At 44.2% G+C, this 17,685-nt stretch overlaps 1 protein-coding gene across 8 annotated transcripts; it reads right to left on the bottom strand.

The window, feature by feature from the left end:
- Position 1: 1 nt before the first annotated feature.
- LOC133414651 (TOM1-like protein 2) lies at positions 2 to 17,655 on the bottom strand. 8 transcript variants are annotated; one of them, XM_061700160.1, is made up of 16 exons: positions 17,484 to 17,655; positions 14,642 to 14,726; positions 13,125 to 13,203; positions 12,856 to 13,005; positions 12,086 to 12,220; positions 11,871 to 12,011; positions 11,677 to 11,793; positions 11,179 to 11,312; positions 11,001 to 11,043; positions 9,623 to 9,794; positions 9,109 to 9,202; positions 8,036 to 8,111; positions 6,985 to 7,059; positions 3,986 to 4,045; positions 2,618 to 2,654; positions 2 to 2,518 (listed from the first exon to the last, which is right to left on the bottom strand). In XM_061700160.1, the coding sequence occupies exons 1-16, from the start codon at positions 17,533 to 17,535 to the stop codon at positions 2,391 to 2,393; spliced, it is 1,578 nt and encodes a 525-aa protein (XP_061556144.1). In that variant the 5' UTR covers positions 17,536 to 17,655; the 3' UTR covers positions 2 to 2,390. The 8 variants fall into 8 exon arrangements, 6 of the variants coding, with proteins under 6 accessions (XP_061556144.1, XP_061556145.1, XP_061556146.1 ...); XM_061700161.1 differs by lacking the exon at positions 3,986 to 4,045 and having other exon boundaries at positions 17,484 to 17,654; XM_061700162.1 differs by lacking the exon at positions 6,985 to 7,059 and having other exon boundaries at positions 17,484 to 17,653.
- Between the last annotated feature and the right edge of the window lie 30 nt (positions 17,656 to 17,685).

Genomic DNA, 17,685 nt, shown 5'->3' with positions numbered 1-17,685 from the left:
CGTTTGAGGTAGCGGTCTCACGTGTGTTTTATTGGGCAGGTAGGTACATAACGTGCATCAAGTCACACACAGACCCGACAGTCAGCGGGGGCAGCAGATGGCACCGCCCCAACGGACACGGAACGTCCCAAAACGTTCCGGAATTTTGAAGAGTCCATGCAGCAATCAACACGTAAGCTCCATGAAAACACTCTGTTACAAGGTCCAGAAAGCCAGAAAGACAACATGAAAATAACCTCGGGCCACAATTTCTTGTTATCGGTTTCACCACGACTGACCGTTAAATCTCTTGTTACACCTCAACTTATTGGAACCTCGTCCTAGATATGTATAAAACAAAGTTAAGAGCAACAAAAATATATAATATCTTAGCGTTTTGCGGATTATGTAGGCACATTTTTTTTTCAATGCGTCTACAGAGTGTTGAACAAATGCAGTGGCGTATCCAGACAATAATGCGTCTGAGTTTTGGTCTTTAGCTAAAAAAAGCATAAATTAGAAGTGCAGAGCTAAATTAGACCAAAAAAAAAAAAACAATGTTCAAAGTGCTGGAATTTAAGACAGAATTGACTTTTGGGATCTTGGAAATAACCATAGACAGACTTAGTTGAAGGAGAGCAGAAGAATGAGTTAAAAAAAAAAAATAATCATAATAATAACAAAATAAAGTAGAAATTGTGCCGACCTTAATGAATGGTAAATATTTTGTTTCTCAAAAATGTAAAAACCTACAAATATATACACTACCAGGGGAAGAAATAATACACACAGTGCCCTTCTTTCTGCATAGCACAATTAAAAACATTTTCCTAATATGTTTGTCGTTGAAGCTATATATTTGTTACACAACATAATGACTAGCCAATGATGTATCCTTCATAATACCATTAGTTTACATTTCTTGTCCTGTAAGTAGTTGATTACAATAGTTTGGCGCAGTCCTGGTAGTTTAAATCTCTCTTTTATAGTCCACAATTCTTGTCATTTCTATTCTAGTCTATAGCTAAGTTTTTAAAAAAAGTTATGTGCAAAATGAAGTCACTCAGAAGAATATTTCCCTTTCCCTAGAAAAATAGGAGCCATCTTGTAAACACACAGAACAACAAAGAGATGAGTTTTTCCCCCTTCAAAGTGTCCAATTAAATCCCGATGAGGCCTCGTTACTGATGAGAAGAACAAATGAAAACATTCCACATATTCAATCGGGCTCTTCCGAACAAACAGTACTCAATGGCCATATTAGGTACTCTTTGCATTTAGATATGAACAAAAAAAAAGATTTTCCAATCCAGTGGTGCCTTGTTATAAGAGTTCAATTTGTTCTGTGATCACACATATACTGTACATAATACTGAGGTACCACAGTATTTGCGCGGTTTCGATGCCCTTTGGTTAGAAGGTCGCTGACATACACAGCTTATTAAGATGACTTAACATGTTTATTCTTCTATTTCAAACAGCCCATGTTGTCTTTTCTTCGCAGTCTGGTCAAATTCCGATGAAAGCGTTACAAGACTGACGTAAACACTTCGTAAGCATCTTAATGTTAGCAGGATCGTACGCTCCACTTAACTGTTACTGGAACTACTTATGAAAATATAAGACCAGAAGCACAGCACTTGTGCACACTACAGCCCAAACCATTGAAACAATAAATGCATACATTAGCAATTAGCCTGTGTTATGACCACTTTACCATGAATAATGTTTGTCAACCCTCTTTTATTTCTAAAGCCCGTCTGGTAAGTTAGGCTGTCATCCTTGGGTGGAGAATTATGAATGTGAAGTAAGGCCCGGTACACACAAAGACAATCGGGCTGTTTTGGTGCCAATTTTGCCCCTTCCTTACCTAGCATGTCAAACGGCAGAAAATCTTACGTCTTACAAGATTATCCCATATGATGACGAATCTGAGGTGTGTTAAGAGTGGATTTGTCCCGGTTTTAGGGTCCAAAGCAGATCGGGGGCGACCATCTTAACGAACACGTTCAATATTTACGACCAACAATCTTCACGTCCCGAGTCACGACGCTGACAATTGTGACATGCAACGGACAAAACGTTTAAATCCTGATTTTTTATTTTTTTTTTATCTTCATGTGCGGTGTCTGTCACAGATTTAAAAAAATAAATAAATCAAAACTTGGAATATTTGAAAAATCCTTGTGTGTGTACCAGGCCTAAGGCGTCGCTACCTCCCACACACGAACGCATCAAATACATTCACAAATGGAATTATACAACTCGCGGCTGTCCGTATGTTCGAGCGACACGGCGGCAGGAGGCAAGAGGATGAACTGGGACCGACGGAGCATTTTCACGGGGGAATCATTCAGAGTGCTGACCTTCAGACGACCCCGAGAGAGCGACGGAGACGCTCGGCCGCGACTCTACAAGGCAAAGAGGGCGTCTTCCGTCCGCTGGGCTTTCTTGTGAGCGCGGGCAGGATGGGCCGCGTCATCGCCGGGGGGAGACGTGTCTGACGCTTTCGCTCGCTCCTCCAGAAACTTGTCAAACTCTGAGAGAAACAAAACGAGTCTTCAAAAAAAATGGAAAAATGCTAAATTGATTGGCTGTGCATTCTTTTTTAGAAAATGAAAAAAATGCTTTAGTGTACCTTCGCTGGTTACGCCTTCATCTGGAGAATCACCTTTCTACAAAAGTAAACAATGGCGGTTATTGATGCTTTTGTGAAACTATCTTTCCGTATTTTCTCAAATAAAAATGCCTCCAGTCAAATAAACACCTTGCCACAAGTAACTGCTGAGTGTCTTCCACGTGGACAAATAAAGGCCTCACTAGGGCCGCAGCCTTCGAATATTTGTAGAACTGAGGATTCTACCGATTTTCCCGTGATTCATCGGATAAGAATTGATATTGCATTATTTAATGTGAGGCGCAGGTATTATTTATGTCCACTTGGGGTCACCATCGTGTTCTCCTGTAGTATCTGTGACCTTGAGTGTGTTGGCTTTAAAAGGCGGGGCCTGGCCTGGGGAGTGACGCGGGTGTCAGCGAATGAGCGATCGTGGATAAACGTGTTTATCAAGTTTGTTTTTTTAAATTGTTTGTTCAATAAAAGGTCATCGGCAGCTGTGTGTATCCTTGACTACTTGCGGGGGCATTACAATATGTGCAAACTAGCCGTTGTAGCCACAGTAAACCCTCGTATGTCGCGGGGGTTACGTTCCAGTAAATGAGGCAGAGATTTTGTACTTAAATAATTTGAGTTATTCTATTAATTGTTGCAGCCCTCTCGCTACGCCGTACCTCAAATAAACACCGTAAAAGCACGTCTTCATTACTAAAGTGACATTTGTAGCAATATTCTTGAGCTATCATACAGATAAAGTGTAAATTTTGCAGAAAAGCTATTTCAGAAAATTATTTTAATATTCACTATTTGAGGTATCGAGGTACTCGACTGCCATAAAATGACCACAGTAATAATTAACTAAGCCACTGCATAAGACAACAAGACCTCCAAAGACATATTTTGAATAAAATACAGACTGTTTTTAGTCCATAGACACAAACCCAACATGCATAAAGCCATATTAAATATTACTACTACTACTACTACTACATTAGCATAAAGTATATACACATTACCGGACACTTTATTAGGTCCACATGCATCTTGCCAAATGTATCTTATTCAGCTCTTTTTTACACTTTACAGTTATCTGCAGTGCAGTTTGACACCACTGCAAACTACAACCACGATAATAAATATTGTTAAACTTATACCTCTCTGGCCGTTTCAACAGTGAACATTACGTTGTGTTTGTGTTCCTAATGAAGTGTCCTGGTGAGTAAAGCCTCACGCTCATCTGTGATGTCAGTCATCGGTGGAAATAAAGTAAGATTCGTGAGAAGAAAAAGGAATGTGAAGTTAGAGGAAAAATGGATGGGTCGGAAAAATAAAAAGTGAGGCAGAGAAGAAAAGATGAGATTTTTTTAATCAAGGTAAATCAAGTCTCACCACATCAGCACAGAGCCACTCCTCTATGTCATCCATGACAGACGACTGCGATACAGGGATCTACGGAGCAAAGCCACGCACAAGCCAGGAAGCAGCCCCGACCGACAAAGCAACACAATGGAAACAAATATCACAACACACAAATCAAAAGAAGAGGAATCACTCACAGCGCAGAAATGAAGACAATAAATTAAATGGCACCAAAAAAGCAAACGCCAACCAACTCTCAAGTCTGCGCTGTCATTTTTCCAGCGAGCTGCTGACCTCGAGAACGCAAGTTCCCAGCTTGCGCGTTTTCCCGTTAGCTGCGTGGCGCTGACACGGCCCAACAGCTGCCGCCGAATGTCACGCAGCGGCGTTCGTTATTCCACATCATCAGGGAATTAGCAAATGATTTCGCCCTGATGAAGAGGCGGATTGGAGGAGAAAAGCGGGAAGACTGTCGAGAGGCGTCCGCACGCATGGGCTGTGATGGTGAGTGACATTGAGAGGCAGCAAATATTTTGCGTGACCTTCATCCGAAGACAGCTCACGATGACCCACAAGTTGTTCGAAGACTCTGGCCATTACTTGTTTTCAAATACAAGGCAGAGTTGTTCATTTATTATTATTTTTTTTTTTTTTTATTATTCTTCTTTTACACTTGTGTGTGTGACAAATTAAGCATGAAAAAACGTGTGAGAGCCTCGACGTGTTGCATATCGTCTTCATCATCTGTTATGAAAGAGTGCGTTATTGTTTTTGGGCCTCAATATAACCAGTAGTTATCTTATGTTTATCTCTGTAGGAGCGCTAAGAATGTAAAAATCATCTATAGCAGTGATTCTCAAAGTGCGGTAGTATGTGCAATCAGGATTTGGCAGAGTCTCAACTGCAATCATGAAGAGTAACAAATAACCAAATAATGATTAAATGCAATTCTTTTCAATATTAGTTCTCTCGTCTGTGCTTTACTGATTCTTTTGAAATCCAAGAACGTCCATGATGACATCGTCAAAACTGCTGAATTTGCATATTTCCTGTCCATGTGAGCGAGATGCGAAGTGAGGCAGCAAATAGTCTCACCTCACCTCAGATTGCGCAATCCGTCACTCAGTGGGTTGAGGAGGCTTGTGACTGGCATTGCCCGTTTTTGTCTCTCTTCATGTCTCCAATATAATGTTTTCAGACGCATTCCGAATGAAAGCCAAACATGGAAGATGATATGACTAAAGTTACAAAATTCTAATTAATAACGGACGACCAACAACGGATGAAAGATCCACATCAAAGATCAGGTCAGAGAATACCAGCTTAACTGTTTGTAATGTCAGGCTGCTAATGTATAACTTTTTTTGTAAATCTGACTTTGTCAGTGCCTCACCAGCCATGAACCTCACCATACGGAAGTGACGAGAAGCCCTCAAAAGGTTCTTATTCCAACATTTCCAGAGATAACCCCAACTTCCTCGTTACTCCATTCAAAACATTACAACTACAGAGTTCAAGTGTTAGTTGACGGGTCAACGTCACCTTGGACTGGGACGTGTCTGTCTTAGGTCTTGTTTATCTACACCTCAATACGCGACTGCCAGACGGACATTCCGCGGTAACCGATACGCAGCGCGGCTAACAAGGGAATGATAACCATTACTTTATTTGGACAAAGGTGATGGGACACCTGCAGGAAGTAAACATTGTCCCTAATCTGCAAATATATGTTGTGACTGAGCAAGATCCTATTTTTTGGGACTTGTTGGAAACTTGACAGTCAAGACTTGAGACGTACAGTGTATATAGAAAGTCTACACGGCCTTTTTCAAATGTCAGTTTTTTGTGATCTAAACAAAAATGGGACCAAGATAAATTATTGCAACTTCTCGAGCATCAAAGTGACATATAACTTGTCCAACTCAATTGAGGAAAAGTTCAGTCTTTTCGAGAGGGGAAGTAAATCTAAACAACAGCTAATGTGGTTGGACAAGTGTGCACACCCTCTTGTAACTGGGGATGTGGCTTTTGTCACACACCTGCCACCATTTTTAAATGCCCCTGATTAACCCCAAATAAAGTTCAGCAGTTCTCGTAGGCTTTTCCTGATTTTTGTTTTCGTTTGAATAGAATTGGTTCATATAGAACACAGCCACATCTCCGCATTATGTCAGCTGTTTATTTTCACAAAGAATTACAAAGAAAAGAAAGAATTTAAATTCAGGGCTCCAGCCAGGATGAATTAAGATGTGCGTCAAGACTTTTTGTCCAGTAAAAAACAATACTGAAATGACAACATGGAACTCACATGCTTTGACAGTAAACGGGTGTTAAAGACCTTTTCTATGTTGCGGTGGTATTTTTAGTCTACCGTCATTTTAGTCTGCTTATGAAACACGATGAATTGAGCTTGTGAAAGAATGTTAAGGTTCGAGTAAGGCCCACTTGTCCAAAGGTCAGTGCGGGGATCAAGGTGAAAGGTGTCAGTAACTGTTCAGGGTTGAGCAGCTAGTATGTCAATAGAATACAACAGCGGTGGGCAATATGACGAAAACTCTTTCAGTATGTATATATAGTTTTGGAAATGGAATTGGCATGTAGCATAAATAATCATCCAGGCTTTAACTTAATGCAGCAAAATAAATACCTGACCAAACACGATGCTCTGCCAAGTAAAATATTCAACACCAACGCTGGCGCAAAGCCATCCTGTTTATCGATCTGCAACATTTCGAAAACGGCTCAGTCAGCTAAAAACAGCAGAGCCAAATTTGCAGCCGTAGACAAACGTTGTCCTTAATGTGTGCATCTTCATATTAGCCATCACTGAAGTATCACACCCGTCCGTATTAGACACGGCGTCGGGATGGGGAAAGTTTGCCGCTATGAGCTTTTATTGTCGCAGCCGAGGAGAGAGTGGCGTGAGACTAAAAACGAAGAGCAGTGGATAATGGATGAGGCCGGCTGAAGCGGGCGGTGACGGTGGACGGTGGGGTCAAACGAGGACACACTGAGGATGCAGTCCTCACCATTCCTTGGGTAATAAGCCAGCTGTCTATGGGCAGCTCCTGATCTGCTGGGTTTTCATCCCCTTCTACCCTCAGCTGAATCGACAACAGAAATACACCTTACTCCAGAGAAGACAGCTCACAGGACGCGGCACAGACAGCCAAGTCAAATACAGTATGGAAGAAGCGTCTCTTTGAGGAGGGCAAAGACAGAATGAAAGAACGGAGAGGAAAATACGGGGGGAAATATGGGAAAAGGAAAAAACATGTGGGAACTCTCCATAAAAACAACTTGAATCGGCACCGTCTATGTCTGCCAGTGTGTACGGATGCTCAGATTGTAGAACGATCTGCGTGCAAAGCGATGCGGCACATGGACAAAGGTATTGGGACACCTGCAGGACGTGAAACGGGAATGGTACGGAACTAACGGACCGTCCATTTGAAGCTTACAGCAGCAATCGCCGTATTTGTTCATCATCATCATGTATTTCAGCGGGTAGCGGGAGAAATGCAAGTTTAGGCACCTCACACTCGATCACAGTATGTGTACGTGGATAGTATAAACGGGGTATGCGTCGCGGTCGGGAGTAGAAAGGGTTGTTGCGATCGGAACAAACGACGACGCGGTTCATGCAGTGAATGAGGAACAAGTAAAAAAGCCGCTGACAACCCAGTCAAGTTTTCTGGTGAAATGAACAGAGTCAATGTTTTCTCTCGGCAGGGTTTGGTGCGATTGTCACGGAACACAGTACTCCGTGGGCCTTGAAAGATGGAAAGAAGGGGAAAACGGCTGGCAGCGAATGAGTTAATTGATTAACACCTTTGTCCATATGGTGTCTTTTTCGATGTGTTCACACAGAGAACATAATCAATCCAAAATGTGTTAATTGCGCAAATAAGTGTTGGCTCACTTTTGAGTGCTGAATTGAATGATGCATCTTTGAGTTTGTATCAACGCACGCAGATGGCCCGGTGAATGCGCGCGTTGCGGACCGTCATCACAAGACAGACAGACGCTTGCCGCGTCCGAGCAAAAGTCGCCTCCTCCGACGCGGTCGAGCGCACTCACCCCTCCCGCGTTGTGCTGTCGGACATCCAAAGCTGAGGCCAGACCACCCAGAGCCTGAGGAGCTTCGTACTTGACGCTGTGCACGACAAACGCGTCAACAAGACACAAAGGAACCAACTGCCAATGTTGCGTCGCTTCTGCATTCACCCAAATATTATTTAGAAATTTACAAACATGGAATTGAAACAATTTAACCAGTTTTTAGTTGATCAAAGTCTCAGTACAAACCAGTGTATTTTTGTGGCTTAGTAGGGAGAATGAATCGTTTTTGGCCACACTGACGTTTGGATAACAGGACGCACGCGAATGGTGAAGACTCACGATGGTGTGGCGAGTTTTAGTTTTAGATACGAGCCATCGTTTGGACAATTCTTTGCTTTGACTTGCGAGCAAAAACGTGAGATACGAGTTCTGTACGGTGGTAGTGATTAGCAGCAGTTTGGCAGATAGTGAACAATTCTTGAAAAAAGAGGAACATATTCTTTATCCTCTGCCAAGAACGATGACTATGAATGCAGCTTACCGAGGAGCCGAGACCGTCCCCGTATAGACGTATGGCTGCATTCTCCTTGCCCCAAGGTGGCCGAGGCGCACACGCCAGAAGGAGCAGCACAGTGTCCATTGAGTTGAAGCAAAACGTTACAAAAACTGTGACATTTCTTTGTATTCTATTTAATGATATGATTCCCTCATGTTTTTGTAAAGTGCAATATTATAGATGGAGCGCTATTTTCTTCTTAAAAACAATTTTTTTTTTTAAAGTTTTGGGTGGGAGGATGGAACAGGTGAATAGCAGTTGAAATAGTTGAAATGTATGTGATGATACTCCCAGCGCCAACACCATCATTAAATGCCAATTCTGTCAATCTTGACTATTTCTTACCAACGGATAGACATTACGTCATTCCAAATTTGGATTCATTAGTTATTGGCTGACCATCTAAACAACGAATCTGCTCGGATATCTGCCTTTTTCTTTGTTCTAAATTTGTATACATAAATAACTCTCACATGTATAAGCTTTATAAAGTTGAAAAGATATATATATTTTTCTAAAAACTACGTCGACATACTTTTTGCGCTGCTCAGCCAGAGAGCTGCTCCGAGTCTGGGCAAACATGTCAAAGTCGTCCTGGTCGCGGTTTGGTCGACTTGCAGGACTCACATCTGGCACGAGGTGGGATCCCGGTGGGAAGGAGAACAAGACAGAGCAGACATGGAGCTTGTTACGGAAACATGGACATCATCGGAACAAAACAGCATGATTGCCATCCTGTCGCGAAGGACGACTGTAAATATCACAGTGATAGTAAATAAATAAATATCATCTTTCCTGATGCTTAGTACTAATACTTGGTGATGTTGAGCTGACATTAGGTGTGATAACGACACGTTCCTTTAGGACAAGGTAGCAATTATTTGCGTAATCCTGCTTGGATTCTAATTGCTGCAACATTTGAGTTGAAAAGCTTCAACTAGTCCCTAATTGACAGTTCCTAGTAGCCACTCTGAACCGAGTCCCAGGGCGGAGGCAGACACCTCCGGCGCGTCGATTGTGCCACGCGGATTCTGCTCGCTTCTTCTTACCAAGGCCGGCCAGCGCTGAGGACAGCGAGGCCGCGGCGGGGTTTGGGGCCGGCGAGGCCGCGGCCGCTGCGGTGCCGTGACGTGGCGGGCTGGACGGGACTCTGGGCGTGACCGCGGATGGGGAGCCGGGACCCAAGTCTATCAGGTTGTCGTCGGTGGCCTCGCCCAAAATCTGGGAGAAGGCAAATGCAGTTTTTCAATTCGACTAGAAAATGTTACACGTACTCACATTACAGAAAACCCCCACAATAAATGAAAGTGACCAATTATTTATCATGTTACTCCATAAATTCATCAGTTTCATGTATGCGTTTCAATTCCATTTGGTGAATCTGCACTTTAACGAGAGTTGCAGGTATTTTATTTGTCCACTTGAGGTCGCCATCCACACATACAACCCAAGCGCATGCTTATTAGGCACGCCCTGCTTGCATGTTGACATGGTGTTAAAATGCCATTTCCTGGGTTAACCCTTTGCTCAGTTCCTAACACTCACGTCCTGGCAATGTAGTCAATAGAATAGCATTATGGGTACTCAGAATTCATTGTGGTGATATTTTGAACTAAAGAAAAAAAATAAATCAAGCTAAACTTAGCTCTTTATTTACGACAGGAACAAATTCCTGCCGATATTGTTGAGTGTGTGCATTAGCTATTCGTCGGGCAAAGGTTGCTATTTGTGAATTTAGTTCATAGAAATCTGACTGTGGCTTTTGTTTTAAACCGGTAACGTACTCAGTAAGGTTTCTTGTTCTGCGTTGCACTACACTGACCTTTAAAAGTAATGTTGCGAGGCACTGATATCCAAAATAAATTAACGGTGATATAACGAGGGATCACTGTCGGTGATTTTGTGACTAGCAAATCGCGAGGGTTCGCCGTAGCACTGAGGGGAACGTGGACAGAAAACAAGGAAAGGTTGAGAGGATGAAATATGGTTTGTTATGTTTACTAATGGCAACGTTCATCCCTAGAACTTTGTCTGGGACTGAACATGGCAGCAAAGTCATACTTGCCTCCATCAGCTCGCCGCAATACAAACAGACCGAGCACGCAGACGCATCAACAGAACGCAAACACAAACAGCTGCGCGGGATGTGGCGAGAGACGCCCCACTCCTCTCACGGAGTGGGGCGCAAGCGCAAACTCTAAAAAAACGATTCCCAACTTGGCCTGCAGTACAATGACAGCACATCCAAACGACATAAGAGTGTTGCTGTGGCTTGGGGTCTCCGACGCTGAATTATCTCTCAAGGCATCTGGATTTCCACACGGTCAATTTGCAAATAGTTTCGCATTCAAACAGCTGACTTTCTCTCACCACAAATATCAACGACAATAAATGCATTCAGAGTAGTTACTGGCAATACTCACTCACCCCTTTGTTCTGAGCGCCTCTCCCCGACCTGTACCTCTCGTACCTGTAAGCAACACAACACAGTCGGAATTTTGCATGGAATTCATTTAACGGCGTGTTTTTCATCAAAAATAGCCAGAATTATGGACCGTGTTGACCGCAGATTAGCAGAAGACGCGTTCTTTCCGGCTGAACGCACCTCTCGTATCGGAGGAATACGTTGTTGAGGTCGTCGTTGACGTGCAGCAGCTCCTCGGTCACTTCCTCGTTGGACACGCGCGAGATCAGTTCCACCGCTCTCTGCTGCATTGCTCTGCATGTCCTGTGCAGCTCCTAAACGGCAGCCAGACAAGGAGTTGAAAACATTTTTAATAAAATATATGGATCTGATTGAGGATTCTTCCAAGGGTGAACATAGTTTAATATAAAAAAAAAAAAGCAGCTACATAAATATAATTACACTAACGTGACTGGCAATGTTTTGTTAGCGAGACCCGAGTGCACTACTCGCCCTGGTGGCTATAACACGTTGACACACAGGCCTGAGGTTTTTGCTCTTGAACATTACACACTCGGGAACCGGTAGTCGGGTCACTCGAATCTCAAGGCACCGCTGCAGTCATGAAATCGGAGCAAAAATGCCAACAAGTGTCATGTGGAGTATTATGCATATCGTAATCTCCATCCTCCGTCAAACCTGGAGCAGTTCTAGATCGGATCCATCTTCCTGGCCGGGGACCATCTCGGTGAGCATCTCCGACAAGACTTTAACGTTGCCTCTCACGATGTCCAACTCGCTGCGTAACCGTGCCACCTGCGAGCAAAGATGCTCCAAAATCATTTGCAAGCATCAATGTGTGAAAAGAAGCAACGGACAAAGGTGGGACTCACCTGTTGGGGAGTGGCTGTGATGGGACCGCGTGGCGAGACCTGCGTGGCAGGTGAGTTGCTGGCAGGTTTTGGCGATGCAGCAGCAGGGCTGCTTGCCGGGGCGAGGTACTTGATCATGGCTGGGTCCACCTCCGGTGTGCCCTGGGAGGAGAAATATGCCTCAATTATATGTCCTTTATGAATGCTTCTTTCCAAACGTAGGTGTGATTCTTTACACGCTGCGGTGTGTGGATGGGGGACAGTGCATCCAAATCTGCCATGGGGAACTCCATGCCCTTCCTCTTCAGTTCCTCGTAGATGTGCGCCACCCCAGTAAGATCAGGACTACTTCGGAAAGCGTCGGCCCAGGCCTAGCACACGCAGACGTGCAATTATTGGCTCGTTAGAATTTTTGGAAAGCATCTGCTGAAGCTAGTGCTGGCACGGCTCGTCTTAAGCCAATTTCTACAACAGTGAGGCAGTCGTATCGTATGCCAGCAGAACAAGATCAAGATCTTACAATTTGAAGGATCCTCTAATTGCTTTCTATGAACTCATTCGCCGCCGTAGACATTTATTAGCTCATTTTCTCTGCTTCTTGGTCAGAACCCAACCCGTGTTCTACTGATGACTACGAAAGAAAGGAACAAGCTAGAAGAGAAGAGAGTCTACTCTTTCTTTTGCCAGGTTCGGTGCTTCTATTGTCACAGAACACAATGCTCCAATATTCGAGTCAAAATGCTCTAAAACTCAACCATCCATTCCCTGATGATTCCACAAAACGTATTTGCCATTTTATAGTGTAATTGGATCCTTGCCAGAAATCAACACAAGACAAGGCAGGTTTTTTTTTTTTTTTTTTAATATTACATTTGTACGATTTAGTCTAAACGAATGAAATCATTATCTTTCGATAATTTTGGCCAACTTGTCTTTTCATAATGCAATGTTTTGTACATTGATAAGTGTGTGTGCTTTTTGACCCCAATACAAATGCACGAGGTACCTGTATGAGCGACAGCACTTTGTCTTGCACGACGGTTGGCGGATTCGCTTTGGGGGAGATGATTTTGACCAAAACGCCATCGATGAAATCTCTGTTGGCTACCTGAACGTGAAACCTGTGGCCGCAGTTCTTCACACACGTCTCCACTACCTGCAGAGTCAGAAGATGAATGAAATGGGTGGAGGAAAAAGAGAGAGAAAAAAAAATAAAGAATAATTTGGATGCAAAAAAAAAAAAAAATATTTAAAAAGTCAGCTGGTGTGTTTCACCGTAAGCGCCAGCATGACTTCTCGGTAATTTTTGTTGCCACCGAGTCGTTTCTTCAGCGCCCGCGTGGCGTCTTTTGGCCTAATGGGAAAGAAGAAACGCATGAAACCGAAACCGAAAGGAGGACTCCTGCTGCAAAGAGACATTGACGTCTTACGCTGGGAGAAGATTTCTTTTAAAAATGAAACCACTTCCATTCATCTGAGATGCATTAGTTGAACTGAAAATTGTGGTTTTCATTTCAAATCTCTCTGACTGAAAGCACACACGACTCCACACAAAGCAAATCAAACGTTCTGTTGTATTTAAATAGCATTTTCACTTCAAAATAAAGATTTTTGTGTCACGAGACCATGTGACATCACACGTGGATGCCTACTTTGTTTGAAGTGGCTAAATGGTGGCTTACGGGTAAGTGGCTTTTTGTGTGCGTTTTCATAGTCACTGATTGACAATTACTTTCCAGACTGCTTTTGTAATTTGGAAGGAAAAAGGAGAGTAAGGTATATCAGAAGGAAAGAAAGAGATGGAAAAGGGAATCAATGATGGAAAGCACGTCTGCCTCACCGTTTCCAGGTTCTGGGTTCAACTCCCGAATTGGGAAATATACCATAAAACATTCAAGGTTATTACACAATAGCAAGTCATATCCCTATCATTTCATGAATGTCTCACTCTTATACTTGTTCAAAATAATATCTTTGCATTTCCTTTCCATATAATCTGAGACAGACGAATGAATGCATTTAGCCGTAAGAAATGAGCGTATTTATTGAAGTCGTTCCAAAGTATCATTTTTGTCAGTGTCGACTGTGCGGGTAATGAATTCTTTTTCGTGGCACGAAAACAGATGAGCGTCTGCCTGCGGGTGGAGGTGTGCGACTGCGATGGAGTCAAGCCGGCTGCGATTTCGTCGCCCGCGTGAAGAGTTCAGCTCGGCTCTCGCCTGCCTGCGCACGAGAAGCTATTGCGGCTTGACTGCGTCGCTTTACGATTCGCCGCTGCTGCTGCATGTTGCACTGTCGCACATGAACACTTGCAGCTTAAAATCACCCGAATTGCCTTGCCAAACTGGCCGAATGTTTGTGTCGCATGTACGAGAGCCTCGACAATGATTTTGTGTGTGCGCATGTGTGAAGGGATGAAGAATGCAAAAAGAAGGCAAACACAAGAGCAGCGGGGGGAAGAAACAAGGAAACAAGGAAGCATTTTGAACATTCCTCATCCCGATGATTTATCGAAGTGAGGAAGTGATGAGCTCGGTACAAATTCCTGCATATGGGCGTTCCTGCCAGAAGTAAATGGAGAAGCACTTTCGGTGACAGCTCGAAAAGCGAACAAAAGGCTTTTTGTGGTGGCCGACCGCAGATTATTGCTCGAGTCGGCCAGGAAAACAAAGAGAGCTCCGTGACAAACCGGCGTGGGCGCAACCAACACGGGAAGCAGAATTCTTTCCACCGACCCTCCACGCTGGGAAGCGTCAAGTGTGCGCTGGCTCATTTTCGCTACGATAACTCACCCCTCGTCGGTCTCGTTGATGATGTCGCAGATCTCCATGTTGAGGGCCCAGTCTTCATTCTGGAGGCCTCCGTCAGTGGCCCTCTCTGGAAGAAGAAATGCAAACGTTTACCAACGTATTCGCTGGCAAAAGTGTTCCCCATTTTGCCAAACGTTTTCGAGCATTTTCAGAACCGTAGAACATTCTGTTCTGTAAGCCCCGAACCTACCAAAAGAAAGAATACGCACTGTTCTGTCACAGTGGTTTACAAAAAGCTGGACGAGATCCACCTCCGCACCTAACGTATAAATATGTCGATGACAACGAGTTAAAGACAACAACAAAAAACACACACACGCACAAACGTTCATTTCATCTGTAAATGTAAAACTAGGCATATATTTGTCCGAAAAGTCGCGAGAAGGCAAATCCAATACCGGATCCATTTTTAAGGAACTAACAATGGCAATGGGTGTCCTTCACTCACCATCTTGTGCTCTTTTGAAGAATGAAAAGGCGGTATTCAACAATGTACATTTTCTTAAGAACACTCACAACAGCAACTTGCCTTTTCTTTGATTCTGCAATAATATCATATTAAACGATCTAAAAGGCCATTAAAGGGTATATTCCTCACGATGACTTTATTATTTGTTTCCAGGAACACATGGAGGCTCATTGTGATCGTGTTAACGGCCGCGTGCGTGAAATGACGCCGCATTTGATCCAACGGCACTTTAAAGTCGACTTCAGACAGACAAGACTTAAAGCATCACACGCTTCACTCAAAGTAAAACTGTTGCGCAAGCTTGGAGAGGAGGAAGCGTCTTCTTGGAAACCCGCAGCCCTCGAGCAAGATGTCACGCCCAGGCCAAGAGCCTCTCACTGGGCTGCATTTTTGAAACACCGCCTTGCGTCGAGAGCTGACTTTGAAAGAATCAACCGTCTACGTCGACCGCCGTCTCTTGTAATCTCGTATAATTTCGAGGGAACGTAAAACAAGATGCTCTCTGCAAAACTAAAGAACAATCAGCGGGTTCACTACCCACAGAGCTGCATAATTCACTCATGGTGTCAAAACCGTCAATGCCTCCCCGCTCCCAGCCCAGCCCCGGGAAACGAGACCCCGCCGGCAGGGTCTGACGATTACGAGGCAGGCAGCGCCATGCTGTGCCAACGAGGAAGCCGGCCCTCTCTAAATCCCGCCATCCGCACAGGGTTCCGCTTTTCAGTCCCATCACCAGTCCTCTCTTTGCTTAGTGTCACACTTCCAACTTGTCCTTTATGACAGAGGGGCGGGTTGGGGGAATTCAATCCACTTTTGTACAATAGCTTGCTGAACTATGATCAGTTTAAAAAACAATCCCCCCCAAAACAGGCTTCAATTTAATTTTCTGTAATATTCAACTGACTTTGAGAGGTACATTAGATTTAGTTGATGTCTTTAACGGCTGAGTGTAACGTTTGTGATTTCACAGCAAAAAAGGAAATGCCAGTAAGTAAGGAAGACCGCCCCCTTCAGATTTCATTATTACCTCCACCAAGGCAGGTGTCTCCTTTTCGCCCCCCCCCCCGCAGTGAATAAATGAAATAACAGCAAGTCAGGGTTTTCAAGCTTTGTTTCCTTAAAAGGGCGAAACCTGCTGTGGTTCTGAAAGGGTTTCGTCTTGGAGCATCTTGCAAACACCCAAAAAGCGAGCGGGACGCAAGCGCACCGTGCGCGAAGGGTCAAAGGCCACTACATTAGGTACACTTGCACAACACCGCCTTTGCATACAGAACAATGCTCCGTTTGTTTTGACCCAATGAATGAGGTATTCATTTCTCATCGTTATCGTCGCGGTGGTTGGTTGCAGTGGCCGTCGAACTACACCGCATCGGTTTCTAATATTAGTTGTAGTATATGAATATATTAACTGTTTACATCTTGTGATTCTGTATTTGATTTTAGGCATCTGTGAGTCTTCCCTGTAAGAAGAGCTGTGCGAGATTTGTCCAAAAGGCTCCATGACTGGTGTCACATAAGATGTATTTCAAACCCAGACTAGGAACTAGAAGTTTTCCCCTCGGAAGTGATCCCCCTGGAGCCTCACGCGCTTTTTCAGCTTTCGACGCCACCCCTTCTTGCAGGGTCCTCCGCAGCTTTGTCGTCACGGTCGCCTTGACGTCGGGCCTCGGGCTTGGGTAAGAGCGACAAAAAGGGTGGAGCGAGGAGGGACGTCGCTCCAGCACGGCCGTCTTCTTCTGGTTCGCTCAGGGCATGTTGAGTTGTCGCGTCACAACTCTCACCTCTTCTCGCGCACTGAAGCGGGACGTTTTCCAAGAGCTGCTGGGACGGGGAAAACTCACAGTCTGTAGTGTGGCTTTGAAATGGAAGTGACGTGACACCGGTTCACACACACCCTGAATGAATCAAATGTACTGACTTCATGTTTTGTCCTCTCATACTGCATTGCTACAAAAGGCAACCGAGATGTTCCCGTGAATTACAAGTTCTGCACACAGCTTTTAGTGGTGCAAGCGTATACACTTACATTATTAGGAATGTATACGGACATCAACTCGAAAAACGTACGTTTTTGCTTCATACTTTCAGCAACTTTCCATATCGAAAGTTGTAATTCGCCGCTCTTTCCTTGCACTTGAAGGCATACTCGTGCACACGTGGGTAGGCTGCTGTCGAAATGGCAGTAGTTTTCGCAAATGAATGTACTTGTAAGGGAATATATGTCGCTCGTTCCAATTGGAAGACGTTGGCCCGCAGCAAGGATGCTAGCTGGCGCCTCTCGCCAAAACGTTCGCCCGCGGATTATGTCGTCAAGCCCACCGCACAGCATACTTGTCATTTTAAAAGAGGACGTACCGATACATTGGCCCACGGGAGTGCTGTAGGGATTTCCGAGTAAGAACTCCATTTTGACAGCAAACAATAATAACAATCAAGGAGGAAGAGGCGGAGGCCGACGGGCTGTACTCAGAAGCCCCGCCTCCAAAGCGATCCGATTGGACACAGCACTTGCACAACTTCAACGCGGATGCTTGATCATGCTGTCAGTCACGGTAAG

This window comes from Phycodurus eques, chromosome 16, assembly GCF_024500275.1.
Source record: "Phycodurus eques isolate BA_2022a chromosome 16, UOR_Pequ_1.1, whole genome shotgun sequence".
Classification (NCBI taxonomy): Eukaryota; Metazoa; Chordata; class Actinopteri; order Syngnathiformes; family Syngnathidae; genus Phycodurus; species Phycodurus eques.
This window is presented reverse-complemented; position numbering and strand designations above follow the sequence as displayed.

What these genes read in the sequence shown, in the direction of transcription:
- LOC133414651 (XM_061700160.1), bottom strand. Translation starts at nt 17,535, where the DNA reads ATGGAGTTCTTACTCGGAAATCCCTACAGCACTCCCGTGGGCCAATGT. An exon ending in CCGATCTAGAACTGCTCCAG is followed by an intron (nt 11,313 to 11,676) that starts GTTTGACGGAGG and finishes GCTGCCGTTTAG; the next exon opens with GAGCTGCACAGGACATGCAG. An exon ending in GAGGCGCTCAGAACAAAGGG is followed by an intron (nt 9,795 to 11,000) that starts GTGAGTGAGTAT and finishes GCCTTCTCCCAG; the next exon opens with ATTTTGGGCGAGGCCACCGA.